This window comes from Achroia grisella, unplaced genomic scaffold, assembly GCF_030625045.1.
Source record: "Achroia grisella isolate CSIRO2021 unplaced genomic scaffold, CSIRO_AGI_Agris_v1 utg3539, whole genome shotgun sequence".
Lineage (NCBI taxonomy): Eukaryota > Metazoa > Arthropoda > Insecta > Lepidoptera > Pyralidae > Achroia > Achroia grisella.
This window is the reverse complement of record NW_026712814.1, coordinates 397,180-410,624: the sequence shown is the minus strand read 5'-3', so window position 1 is coordinate 410,624 and position 13,445 is coordinate 397,180. Positions and strand designations below refer to the sequence as shown.

Below are 13,445 nucleotides of genomic sequence, written 5' to 3'. Positions count from 1 at the left end.
CTACATTGTAGGAATCATCTTCCAGGAATAGTATTTCAGAACCGATACGGTATTGTACCTACAAGAAAAGAGCTTATTCCTTCTGAAAAGGACTACGACGCACTTGCAATTCTCCTGATGTTGTGTGCACATAAGCGGCGGTAATCACTTACCATCAAGTGATCTGCAAGTTCGCTTGTAAAATATATATCCTATACTATAAAGAAAGACATCACAGGCAACAGCTAGTATGTCATAAATTGAAATACACAACATTGTTCAATAAAACAAAAGTGCAATCATAAAACTTAACACATTAACAAAACAAATTAAATCAATGATAACATCGCACAGGAAAACATCAAAACGCCGAATTCTATTAACTGTGTATAACGCTCTTTATCTATGTAATTGCATTAAAAAAAACCAACGAACAGACAATAGGCTTCGTCCTATACAACCTCTGAGCGACCCGGCTTTGTGTGACCTCCGTTGCGTTCAAGGTACATCCGTACTCATCAAGCTAACAACCAACACTTAAGGCTTTCGACCAATTGACGAAATAACTATTAGAGTAATTCCGCCAATGGCGCTGGATTCGTTTTAGATGGTAATATCAAAACGCATTATGTGATTTTAAAAAATACTCATACACGAGTTCAGGTATCATGCCTGCTTCGCGAAGGTTTTCCAACAGGACAACAATATGTGGACTCCTCTAAAGGTATAAAAGATTTGTAACAAGCTAATGAATAATAAGAATAAATTTACAATCGTAAATAAGAATAATAATAATAATAATAATGTTAATATATTTTTTGTTGTTTATATATAAATATATATATAAGAAAATATTTTATATCATAATTAAATTTTAGTGAGGTGACGCAATACATAATTTACTTTGGGAATAATAATAAACGATCAGAGTTTTGCTCTCTAGACAAATAAAAATATTTTGTCTAGAGAGCATAAGTCTGATCCTAGAGAGCAAAACTAGATCTAAAAGCAGAATTCTTTATTCAGTTCCAACAAGAATTAAGATTTTGAATCTGTTACATTCTAATTGAGATAAAAATACTCTTTAGAAAAACGTACAAGAAACAAGCAAGTTTCAATTAAAATAAGTATTGATCTAATTATATTTAGATTAAAAAATAATGTGTAGACTTGAGATACTTCAGATAAGTGAAATCCACCGTCAGTTCGAAACATAGTTTGAGCTGAAACTTAAAAAGAATCTCTGCTCTAACTAGTTCAAAGGGGATTATATACAAATTACGTATATTGTCTGTATATGTATTGTTTAAATAATACTGATTAATATTTACATAGATCTTATTTTAGCTCAAAAAGGAACTGTGTGAGATAGAATTATTGTTTCTTATATTCAAGATATAAACAGCATTATATTCAGGGCTGTCAACCACAGAACGTATTACTTTGTATTGTAAAGTCTAAAATCTCGTATGATTAATAATAAAATTGAGCGACAATTTGGCAATCTAAGCTCGAACATCATAATTTGACTGATTTTCGTAGATCAAAAACTTGTAGAAATTTGTACGAGTCTAAAAATTCGTAGCAGTTCGAGAATCCTGGTACGGTTTGTACGGTAAAGCCAAAAATTTTGTATGGTCGCTCATTTTGGCTATCTAACCTCGTACATCGTCACATTTTGACCAATTTTCGTAGATTAAAATCTTGTACAAACTTGTACGAATACTAAAACTTAAAGAGGGTTCTCATACAATTGGCATCCCTGGTAAGGTTAGTACTTGCATTATGTGTAAATTAGTATAATTGTAAATAATTCATGAGTTGTCTAAATTGTGTAGTTTTAAGTGTTGTTACAAGTTTTGGAAAATTTTTAGTGCTTCCACGTTCTCCACACTGCCTTACTTGCGATGGTCGCGTGTTCAATCCCCGTCCAATACTAATATTGAATATATCTGTTTGTATTAGTACAATTGTTTTGTTGAAGGAACTATCATAGTTATAGATGAATTGTATAACGAAGATTAATTTCTTATAACTATTTTTCAATAATATATATTGAAAATGTAAAAACAATGTAATTAGATCCACACATATTTATACGCGTAATTGCAGAATATAGTGCAACATATTATTTATACAAGTCCCTTGTTACCTGTACTATACAAGTAAAGAATTTGAATTTATGTACTGAAAAGTTATATTTTAATATATATCTAATCATATGTAGTACCTATATTATATAGACATGTTATTTATTCTAATACATGTACTTTAGTAATAGAGAAATTTAATATATTTACTAAAGAAATATGTTTTAATGTCATCATATTGTCGTGTAGTACCTTTAATAGACCCGCTTGGTTTGATGCTAAATAATCCTTGTCCGGAATAATTCAGCAATTCATAATTTAATTTACTCTATCGTTTGATGAGAAATTATGAGAAAATCGTCTTATAAGTTGTGCCCGACATCTTCATAGGTTAAGCTCATAAAGGGTCCATAATACAACACAGAAATGAAATGTGTGTTTGTTCATAACATAAATGAGACCTTGCGGTGTGTCTTAACGACTTAAGAATTCGTTTCGAATTCAAGAAATTATTTAACATTCGGATGATAATAATGTAAATTATTTGTTTTACTTAAAATTTTATATGTTCATGTTTTCAATGAGACTTCTATAAGAATATTGAAGCTAGCTTAATATTACATATGCATTAAATTGATTAGAATGTTTTAATAATAGATTCTAAAAAAGATATGTAAATTTAAAGTCATCTTAAAACATCGAAGGTCAATTGATGGGAATTAAAAAATTACATTTCAATATAGTACAACTCGTAGCCAATGTTATATAGCAGGAAATCTTAAAATATTACAAGAAGTTGTTAAAATAATAAGGAAGCCTTATATTTATTACACAAACAGTATTCAAATAGACAAGTACTCAAAAACCAATGACTGAATATTTGGCAGTACTCAAGATCTTGAGTGCGGAATATTTAAATTCACTCGAGTATACTCAAACAAGTAGTTCTAAGAAAATACAGAGAAGAATCCTAAAAAGGATCTACTGAGGCACAAGATACGATTACAAATCAAACATTTGACAAAATCCTGAAGGTTACTATTTTGATATTAAAAAAACATTTCATCTCATAGGTTCGTATAAGACTTAAGGCAATATTTCCAACATTTATTATACAAACGCAGTATAATTACGTTAGAACACGAAGCTCGACATATAATATTAGAATCATCGCAAGATTAATAGGCCCGCACGCGGAACAAACGTTTGCATCGTGATTTCATATAATGATCACTCAGGTAACAATGTACTAAAATCGCCGAATATTACCAGCGTAATGACGTCAAGAGAAGACTTAAAGACTTCCGAAGTATTCAAGGATTAAGCATGATGTATTTAGTTTATTACATTATAAAAACATAAAAGATTCTAACCTTCTCTTCCTGGATGCTTTGGCCACCGTTCTCGGATAGTGGAGTTGATGGTGCGCTGTACCCTTTAGGTCCGTCGTCGTGAGGCGTCATTTGTCTAACATCATTCTCTTGATCGTTACTTGCTCTAATCATATCTTGCAGTCCACTCTTAAATTCGGATAATCTTAATACGGACGGTTTGATTTCGGGAATTTCATCTGGATGCTCGTACCTTCTTAAATCTGTTAAGTTTGTAGCTAAATGTCTGTGATGGTCTATAGGAGGAGGCACTCCTATAGATCTGAGGTGTTCTATACTTCTATGTATATGGGAGTAATTGTCTATTGGTATTTCTGCCATTAGTGGCGAATTGTGGTAATCCAGACCGCCGCCGTCCGGTCTGTAGTCTATAGTCCTTCCTTCCATCATCTTGACTGTTTTAAAATTTCTATCTAAATATATAAATTCTTATCTACAGTTATTTGGCACTATCTTATAAAAATATAGGGTTTGTATCTTAATATCCACTTGTTGTCCTTTGTTTTGTATGTCATGGAATTTATCGAGATCCACCGTTTTTGATTGGCTGGAAAGATAATAAACGTTGCATGAAGTTCTATCAATCTCGTTGTCGAATTCCAAAATGTTGTCTGATTCCAATAAGTAATTAATTCTTGTTAAGTAACACGATTCAATCATTTGGAAGTGAGGAGCAATGTAAGTTGTTTGTCTATTTAAAACTAGATTTGAAGAGTAAAAAGTTTGCGGTTTTTTTTCGCGCGCAAGCAGGTGACGAGTCGTGTAGGTTGTGTCAATGATCTATCCCCTAGCCCACATGCCACATCAAATAAGGCTTCGATAATACTGCCTGTACAGGCGTGCGTACAACGTGCGTCGACTTTAATACAAGATTACATTTTGAACCCCCTACATTAAATGAGGGGTGGAAGTTTGTAAGTTGTATGTTTGAGGGTTTTTCTGTGACATCGTAGTTTCTAAACGAATGGACCGATTATGATGGGGGTTTTATTGTTTGAAAGAAATTGTTCCTAACTACAATTAATTAGTTGTTTTATTCCTTTACAATGTTAAAATTTTGACTGTACAATACATTTGAGAAATTTTTATATGATACCTAAATTTCAATTATAATAAATTCTGTTACGTTAAATGATATTAAAAGTGACTAATAAGACTATTTTTTTTATTCTTACTTTTGCTATTGGCTGTACTTACTCAGTAATACTCTGCTGTCAAAGATATAATTGCGCGTATAGAATAGATTACCACATCCATTTTCGTCTGATCTCGAGAGGCCTCGTTGGATTTTCGACTTTATGGCATTGCAATAGTGGTTTTAGAGGATGGAATTTAGGATTTCGGTCGCTGCAAATGGTGTAGATAATTTGGTGATGTATACAGGGCCTCACGCTTGATCGACTTCAAGATTTGTAATCATACTAGTTTGGTAGGGAAGTGGCTTTGGGCAAGTAATTAGCTTTTTGTTAACGATTCATTTATGTTATGTTCGCTACTATATTTTATTCACACATATATATAATTCCGGAGTCGTTTTGTGTATCGACTTATGGATAACGAAAACAAATAGTGTTGCACTTATAGAACTTAATTAGAAGTAGCATCTTATTTTTAATTAGTTTTATTTATTAGTAACACATATTCAAACGTAAATAAATAATTATAATAGAAGTGTATATTTTTTGAGTAATTAATTAACAACAAATATTTTTTAAGTTTTTACAACAAATCATTTCATCATAGATTGGTTTAGTTTAATCACATAGTGATGTATTTATGGAATGTAAATTAATTAGAATTAATAGAGATGTAACTTATAAATGAATCTAAATCAGTTTTATTGTTATGTAATACAAATAATAAATATTTATTTTAACAAAAATAATAATATTATTTAGATTAATTAATTAACAACATTAATAAACATTATTTTCGGCAAATTGTTTCACGGATTGTTGATCAATTTGTCGTGGACACATTGACACTTGTTTTTTTTACTGTTGTCAAGTATACTCGGGTTTTTGCCGGCAAAAAACGAAGTCTGTCAACTAATTTTTTATTCAGATAAGTTAAAATATGCGTTTACTGGGTAGTTATTGGAGATTTCGTAGTTACTGAAGCGTGCAATACAAGGCTGTTGGACGAGAAGTTTCTGATATTGGATGAAGTAAGGTTGCTACATTTTTATTGTGTAAAATAGGTACTTATAGGTGCATTGAGGGTAAGGCATCAGTTAAACGCCGATTAGGTGTTTTACTGTCATTTGTGAAGAATAATAAAAAAATGTTGACAGTTATGGAATTATTTATGGGTAATTACCCATTTTGTCGTTTAGTCATATATTTTATTATAGTCATATTTAGTCATTACTACATGACTAAAAAGTCTGACTTATGTCTAAGATAGAATCCTTTGCATTTAAAAGAAATTGAGCATATAATTTGGTTATTAGGATTTTTATAAAATCTAATTTATTCCACTAACTTGTTAAAAATATTAAAAATGTTTCGTTGTGGGTAGAAGCTCATATTATTTCTTCAATGTTTTTTATATCACACTGCATTTTTTTTCTTTATATTTAATAATCTCGTACCAAATGTCTTTATTGGTAGTTAGTAAACTGAGTTTACATGTAAGTTGCTAGTTAACCTAAATGTAACAATTATGGTTCAATGAAATCAACAACATTTTGGATTTCGATTCAGAATTAAAAAAAAAAAATTAACCAGGGTTGTTATAGTGATAACTAATCACTGATAATTATGTGGATATAATGATTAATGATAATCTAATTTTCATTTCATTAATTCATTGGTAACACTTATTTAATTTAGATTTTTAGTAGACATTTTAAAATGTTTATTTTTATTTTGTTTAATTTAGTTAATAATTTCAAATACAATATACATTTATTTATTAATAATATGTTTGAAATAATGTAATTTATCGCATAATTATCAGTGAATATAATTATCGTTATAATTAATAACCGAAAAGTAAAATAAACTAATTAACAAAGCAGGTTCCTTTACCACAATATTGACAAACATGTATGTTTAAAAACAGTGATGCGAAAAGTAACGTGTCGCAAATTAAATTAATTTAAAAATAAGTCTCGGCACACTGTCCGAAAATATTTCCGTATTTATAGTCCGGCCATGTTTCAAGGTCGCGCTTGACAGACGGCGACCGAGTCCGCACAGTTACAGCACTTTAGTAGGGAGGCATCTTAGAAAGTCCTCACCCTCGCGATATGTATAGATAGATACATAGACAAAAAAGGAACCTGCCGAAAAAAATTAAAAAAAAATACCTGGCACTATCCAAAAGATCTTCACACACTCCAACTATATCACCATAATAAATCACAGTTTGTTCCTATCTAAATGTCACTAAAAATATATCACATATAACAGGTAACACTAACGTCACAACACGTCCAAAAGGCAACAGTCCAAGGCTTTATCGCCAAAAATACTCAAAAAATCCACGTGCGCCTTGCAAATAAACATTTAAAAAAATGCCGGCGAAGAAAAAACGCAGAGCGTGCTCATGACCCTGCAGTAAAATTATGAATGCCGGCCGTCGTTACTAGGATTAAAATTACCAGATTTTTTGTGCTCAATATTTTAGTGTGCTATATAATTTGTTATAGTTATGGGTTATCCACACGTGATGCGGCGTGCTGTCCCTTTCGCACTCAGCGATTTGCGTGTGCACCGATTTGCAGTGGCAGTAATGAAGGAATACTCAAGACATGTGCTCAAAAAGCCGGCTTTTCTAGACTCGATGTAGCTCAGGCGGAGTATGCTCCGAGCTTACACCGGCCGCTCGCGTCAACAACAAAATGCAATACAAAACGGCCGCTAGTCCGCCTTAAGACCGACGCGGCAAAAACGAGACTGAAATTCAGATCTATAGTAGAAAAAGTGAACTACACCGCGCGAGGGGTACACTAACACATAAAAATGAAAAAAATCACACGGACGCAAACATTGACAGCGGAGCTTAAAAAATCGGAGTGGGGGACAGTCTGCACCGCTTACCTGAATAGCGCCGTCTCGCTCTGGCGGCGTGAGGCCACGCGCACACATACAAGCGGCGGTTAAGCGAAAAAAATGTGTACACATTTTTTTATTATTCACGATTTTTATGTGTGTAAGTGGGCTTGGTGTGAAGGGGACAACGAGTGTCAGACGCATTGCACCCCTTGAGGGAAAACGAGATAGCGCGTGTCGCCACGTGCTCGTCCCTCGGTATTAAATAATAATTAAAATGGCTACAAGACCAACGATACGAGATACTGTTCAGTAGACGATTTTTTGGCCGAGCTTTTGCCTTTTTTGTTAGGCTTTTTGCGGAATCGTCGAAAACGAAGTAAGGCGCGATAGGTAGACTCATCACATAGAGAAAAACGCGGACCGATTGACACATAATAAGCGAAATACGCGCAGAAAAAGTCGCGCCGGGGAAAAAACCAAGGACGCCGCGCGAAAAAGAAGTTATTGATTAAAACAGGGCTGTCATTGACCAGACGTAAATGAGGGTGGTTAATTGTATGCAGAAGCGGATCCGGCAAGGATCGATTGCTTCTCGGCAAAAGAATTTAAAATTGTAACTAGGAGCTGCCAAGTAAACATTCATTTCCATGGCGACAGAAACGGTCCAATTTTAAATAGTAAAATGAAATAAGAGGAATTGTAACAAATCTGGGAAGAAGAAAGTAACGAAACAGAAGTTGTTGATTAGTTTCTTAGTTCTTCTATTTATACAAATACATTTACTAACGTAGTTTTGTTTTAATGAAAATTGCATAAAAGGAATAAAAAGTTTTGAACACCTGGTATAACTGGTTAATATAGCATATGCGTATATGACGATAGGTTACATTAGAATTACTTCAGCCTATTAAAAGAAATACGGGTGTATGTACAATGTTTTAAATAGAGCAGGTGTTTTAGTAGCCACTTTACTATGGTTTTCTGTATAGGTAAAATGATATCTAAAATAACTAATAGGCTGTGCAATGCAAAATTATTAAGAAACTATCAAATTATTTAAAATTTAATGATAGATTTAGAAAATAATGTATCAACCTACTACTTCCTGCATAGCTAAGTACATATTGTTTCAGTTAAATACTAATATACATTTATTATTTAATTACCTAAGAAACATGATTAAATTAAACATACCTGTGTTTATAAAGACTTCTTCAAATATCTAAAAAATATTCAAATAAACCTAATGTCGTAAGGGAAACACATTTCTATTAATTAACTAGGACAAATATTTATATCATTTAATACCCATTCTGACATAACTATAAATATCGCATTATACACAGATATTAGTCATACAATCACTTTCAGATATATAATCTATTTTGTATGCTAATATTTTTAAAGTAACTTATATAGCATATTATTATACAAATTTTTATTTAGTTATATGTCACCATCATAATAAAGTTTTTAAAATCTAAGAAACAGTACTATAGTCTAACTCCATGACTAGTATGTTGATTGCTTTTGGTTTATAATGTTAAGGAATTGTTAACTTTGATTTTCTAACTATATTGCAATCTATTAACAGTCTACTTACTTAAAAAATATCATAAAAAAATGAAATAGTTCACAGAAGTTTTCGGCACTTTGAAACATTATTATAACTATATTTTAACAACCGACTTGACAATGAACGGCCGGTGTCGTAAAAGTCTTGTTTTACGATTATAATGCATAATTATGTATTTTAACAATAACTTTCGATGTTAACACCAAGGTCAAAACATTCACTAAAAAATAGTTCAAGAAAGTTGTCATAAAAATTATGTGATTGTGAACAATCATAATTGGAATATAATTACCTATAATATACACAGATTTGTAAGTAAATATGACATAGATATAGATTTATTTATTTATTTTTGAACATTAAAACAATATTACTGAAAGATGATGATATTCACAGAAGTAAAAAACTTTTTATTTTAGTTTATATAATTCCAAAATATATTGATTGACCTTATATAGTTTAATAAAACTTAAAAAAAAAAAATTAATCTCAGGGCAATTCACACAGCGTCATCTAGACCCAAGTTAAGCTTGCTAAACCTTGTGTTATGGGTAGTAGATAACTGATACAAATACACAGATATTTTTTTTTGTAAATACATATTATACATAAAAAACACCCAGACCGATGCAAACAATCATAGTCATGTGTACAAATGTTTGTGCCGTGCGAGGAATCGAACCCGCGACCATCGGTCGTAAAGCGGTGTGCGCTAGACCACCGAGGTCGTCAAAATAAATAATGGCTTGAGATATGCAGATTATAGTTATATTATAATTTATATTTATAGAAGATTTCAACAATATTATCAAAAAGTTGTCTTATATCAAAAGTTATTTATTTTAATTAATAATATTCTATTTATTCAATCATTCATAATTTAAGAGCCGGACACTTGTCGATGAAGCTCTTGCCATTTTCCACGATCTTCCATCAATCTCTTTAGATGTTGATACGACATGACTGCAAATTTTTCCTTAATCTGCTTGATATAGCTGTGTCAAGCATGGAATTAACAAATATTCTATAATTAGGTAAAAGAATTGGAACAAACCCACAATAGTCCATTACGTTTTCTTAGTTAAAATTAGATGTAATATTTTTATGCATAAAAAATTATAAATGTAATTCATGAAATGACTGGACTATGCATACGGTACTAAACTGTTCCTAATTACTTAGAGGTAACCAGATCGTTTTAAACGTAACTCATAATATTATTGAACCTATATTTTTTATTTGCATTGTAAAAAAGGAAGCCATTTGTACGTCGGTTAAAAAATGCCATTATTCAGTGAAATAATAAAAAATTAAAGCCATTACGTAACGTCATATTATGTCCATATTGTCGAACAATTGCGAAGGGTTAATTTTTTTTCATTACAAGAATTTCATTTTCATCCGTCCTTGAGTTTTTATTACTATATTTATATTTGGTGGACTTCCTACTTATGTTATGCATTGAGTTTTTACAAGTACCAAAAATAAGGGTTGACAACAATTGGATGAATAGATTTTTTTATTTTGATCCTAAATCACCTGTTTTGGGGTGTTGGCTGCGGAAGTCAGTGGGATGTAGATTCGATCTTCGATTGTGCGTTTTCATTATTGGGTCATATTCAAACGAAAGTATTACATGGTGTGGGTTTAGAAACACAGGTGAGTCAAGGTAAGAAATGAATATTTACTTGAATATGTAAAATAATATAATACAATATCTCTGGACAATTCACACAATGGCATCTAGTCCCAAGTTAAGCAGAGCTTATGTTATAGGTACTGATATAATTACTAAGATACAAACAATCATACTCATGAACACAAATGTTTGTACCGTACGAGGAATCGAACATGCAACCATCTCATTTAATTTGCATTTAGAAACATGCTAGATACTAAGTGGATCTCACTTAACAGAGCGATGCTCGTTGTGACGACGGTTACCACTTACCATCTGGATCGTCCGCTTCTTTGTCAAATTATGCAGTGGTTGTTAAAATTAATAGCCGCGAGAATCCGCGACCATCGGAAGTAAAGCTGTGTTCTAAACCGCTAGATCATTAGGCTGTAGAGGCGAGCCTAGTATCTCCCGGTTTAATTAATTACGTTTGTTAAGGGTGTTTATCACCGAAGAATCAGTCGGTATTTTAAGCAAATAGTAGAAGTTATAAATATAGTTTAAAGCTAAATAGTAGGTATAGCTATAATTCAAATCCTCTAAAATACCTTTGATTCTGGACGATTCGACGACCATCTGAAGACTTTTAATATTTTTTTAATTAGTATTTTTCATTATTATTACAAATTATAAATCTATTGAATATATTTTTAGGTAATACCTATATGTTATTCTATAGACTATATCTTAGACGTCTGTGGTAGATTAATTAAAACCCATTTAAATTTAGATAAAAGGTGAAAATATTAAAATATCTAGATTCCAAATACATATTTGAAGTAACAAATAATTTGTTGTATCGACAAACCTGTATTTTGGGTGTCCGCCATTTTGATCTACTCTATCCATAGCTTAACATTAATAATACTTAGATCTACATACAAATAAATAAATAATTTTATGTACATTGCAGTTTCTGTTAGTAAATATTGTGCCGATAATGTAATGGACGCAGCAATGGAAATGGTTAATGAGATAACGTTAAAGGAGATTGAGATATTAGGGATACAGTGGTGGGTACGACGCGTGCAACTGCTCAGTCATCCATCACGCAAATGTTTGAAACCGGATTTGAGACCAAGACGGGTTTCAAGAGCATAGATAGCCGATTTTTTAAAATCTTCATCACCGATAACGCATGGACTCAGTACTATTAATAATGCAGTCGAACAACAGATAAGGAAAGTGGTAGCTAATATTCTATATCCATTGAAATGGCATAATATAAATGAAATGAAAAGAATACCATAAGGTGTTAAAATAGAGTTATTATTTAAACAAAAGTACTTTTGTTAAAATAAAAGAGTAACAAAAGTGCTTTTGTTAAAAATAAAAGGCTTATAAAAGGAAGATATTAACTAACTACTGTATGCTATAAAGTAATAAAAATTTTAAAACAAACGTGCATGCCGCTTTTTTAATAAAAACATGTTCATTGTACAATTTTCTACAGAAAAAAAGAAACTTTCACTGACGCAATGAAGTTTTTGCGTCTGTTTTTGCTACCGACAAAACACGGGTGGTCAAAATGTTTTTTGGCGTCGAACGAAAGGGTGGCGGTTCTTCGTACACTTACATTACAAAACAAACAATGGTTGATGTTGGATTGATTCGAAAAAACAATGCTTCCCCCATACATGCACCTGGTTCGATATTTTTTCACAGATCTCCAATGTTTATAATAATCAAATAAGTTCCTCTTCCTGTCGGTATATCGTGGGCGCCTGGATTTTTTATATAATTCTATAAGATCTTATCAAGTTGTTCTATTTTAAACTCAATTCAATTGTATTAAAGGTCACGTTTTTATAATTTATATTCATATTACTAGAGTTCTGTATCTCAATAGGTAGTACAGTCAGAACCCTTCAAGAGTAATTTATATACAGCCAGTCCCTATGCCATCAATATGACTGATTTATTTTGTTACTCAATTACTTGTATATACGATTTGCATCAGCCATCAGCCCACTGTAGTCTACTGCTGAATAAGGCCTCTCCTGAGGCGTACTCTTTGGTCCTCTCGTCCAATCACTACCCTCTACCGTACGTATGACGTCGCTTCACCTAGGTGCTATGGATTTATTATTTAACACTCTTTCTTTAAAACTCTTGCTTCTTTATTAAACCTCAGGAGTTAGTATTAATATAAAATCATAAAGTTGAACAACAGGCAAGCTTCTTGTCCATTCTCCTAGATGAATCTGCATGAGAGAAAGAATAAAAAAAATCTATTCAAAAGTGCTTACACTGAGTCTATTTAAAATATTTTTACTGAGCATGGAAAGGATATGGTAAGGAACCCTTGTAGTGCAAGCAGGGCTCGTGCTTGCTTCGTTTTTTTTTCTGGAGATTGAGGCTTTATGGTGGCGATGTTCCGATGAAGTTTTTTTATCACTGTTTATTCAGAATAGATTGTTTTATGCAGATGTTGCGCTTTTATTAAATGGTACTTAAGAAGATTCTACATTAACGGCGGAATAAAATAGGGTTGGAACATTAGATGGCGATAATAATCTTTTCTAAAATAAAAAAACAATTAATATTAGCATTATAGACTTTTTGAAACCGTAGTGACTATTAGAGTAGACACCATCTGATAGTCAATAAATCATTGAGATATACTGAATGATGGGTGTAATAGACTGATCAACGCACAGCGTAAACTAACTACTAAGTTTAGACAACGGAAATTTGGAATATAGGTTTATTTTATAATGGAAGTATTAG

General features: G+C 31.9%; 1 protein-coding gene across 1 annotated transcript in view; it reads right to left on the bottom strand.

Annotated features, from left to right (window-relative positions):
- Positions 1 to 7,341, bottom strand: part of LOC131843879 (zinc finger protein rotund-like) — a 51,221-nt gene extending 43,880 nt beyond the window's left edge. Inside the window, exons 1-2 of the mRNA XM_059192646.1 lie at positions 6,774 to 7,341; positions 3,443 to 4,007 (exon numbers count right to left, since the gene is read on the bottom strand). Of these exons, the coding sequence (XP_059048629.1) occupies positions 3,443 to 3,850 (408 nt within the window). The 5' untranslated portion in view covers positions 3,851 to 4,007; positions 6,774 to 7,341. The remainder of the gene's footprint in view (positions 1 to 3,442; positions 4,008 to 6,773) is intronic.
- Positions 7,342 to 13,445: the final 6,104 nt, after the last annotated feature.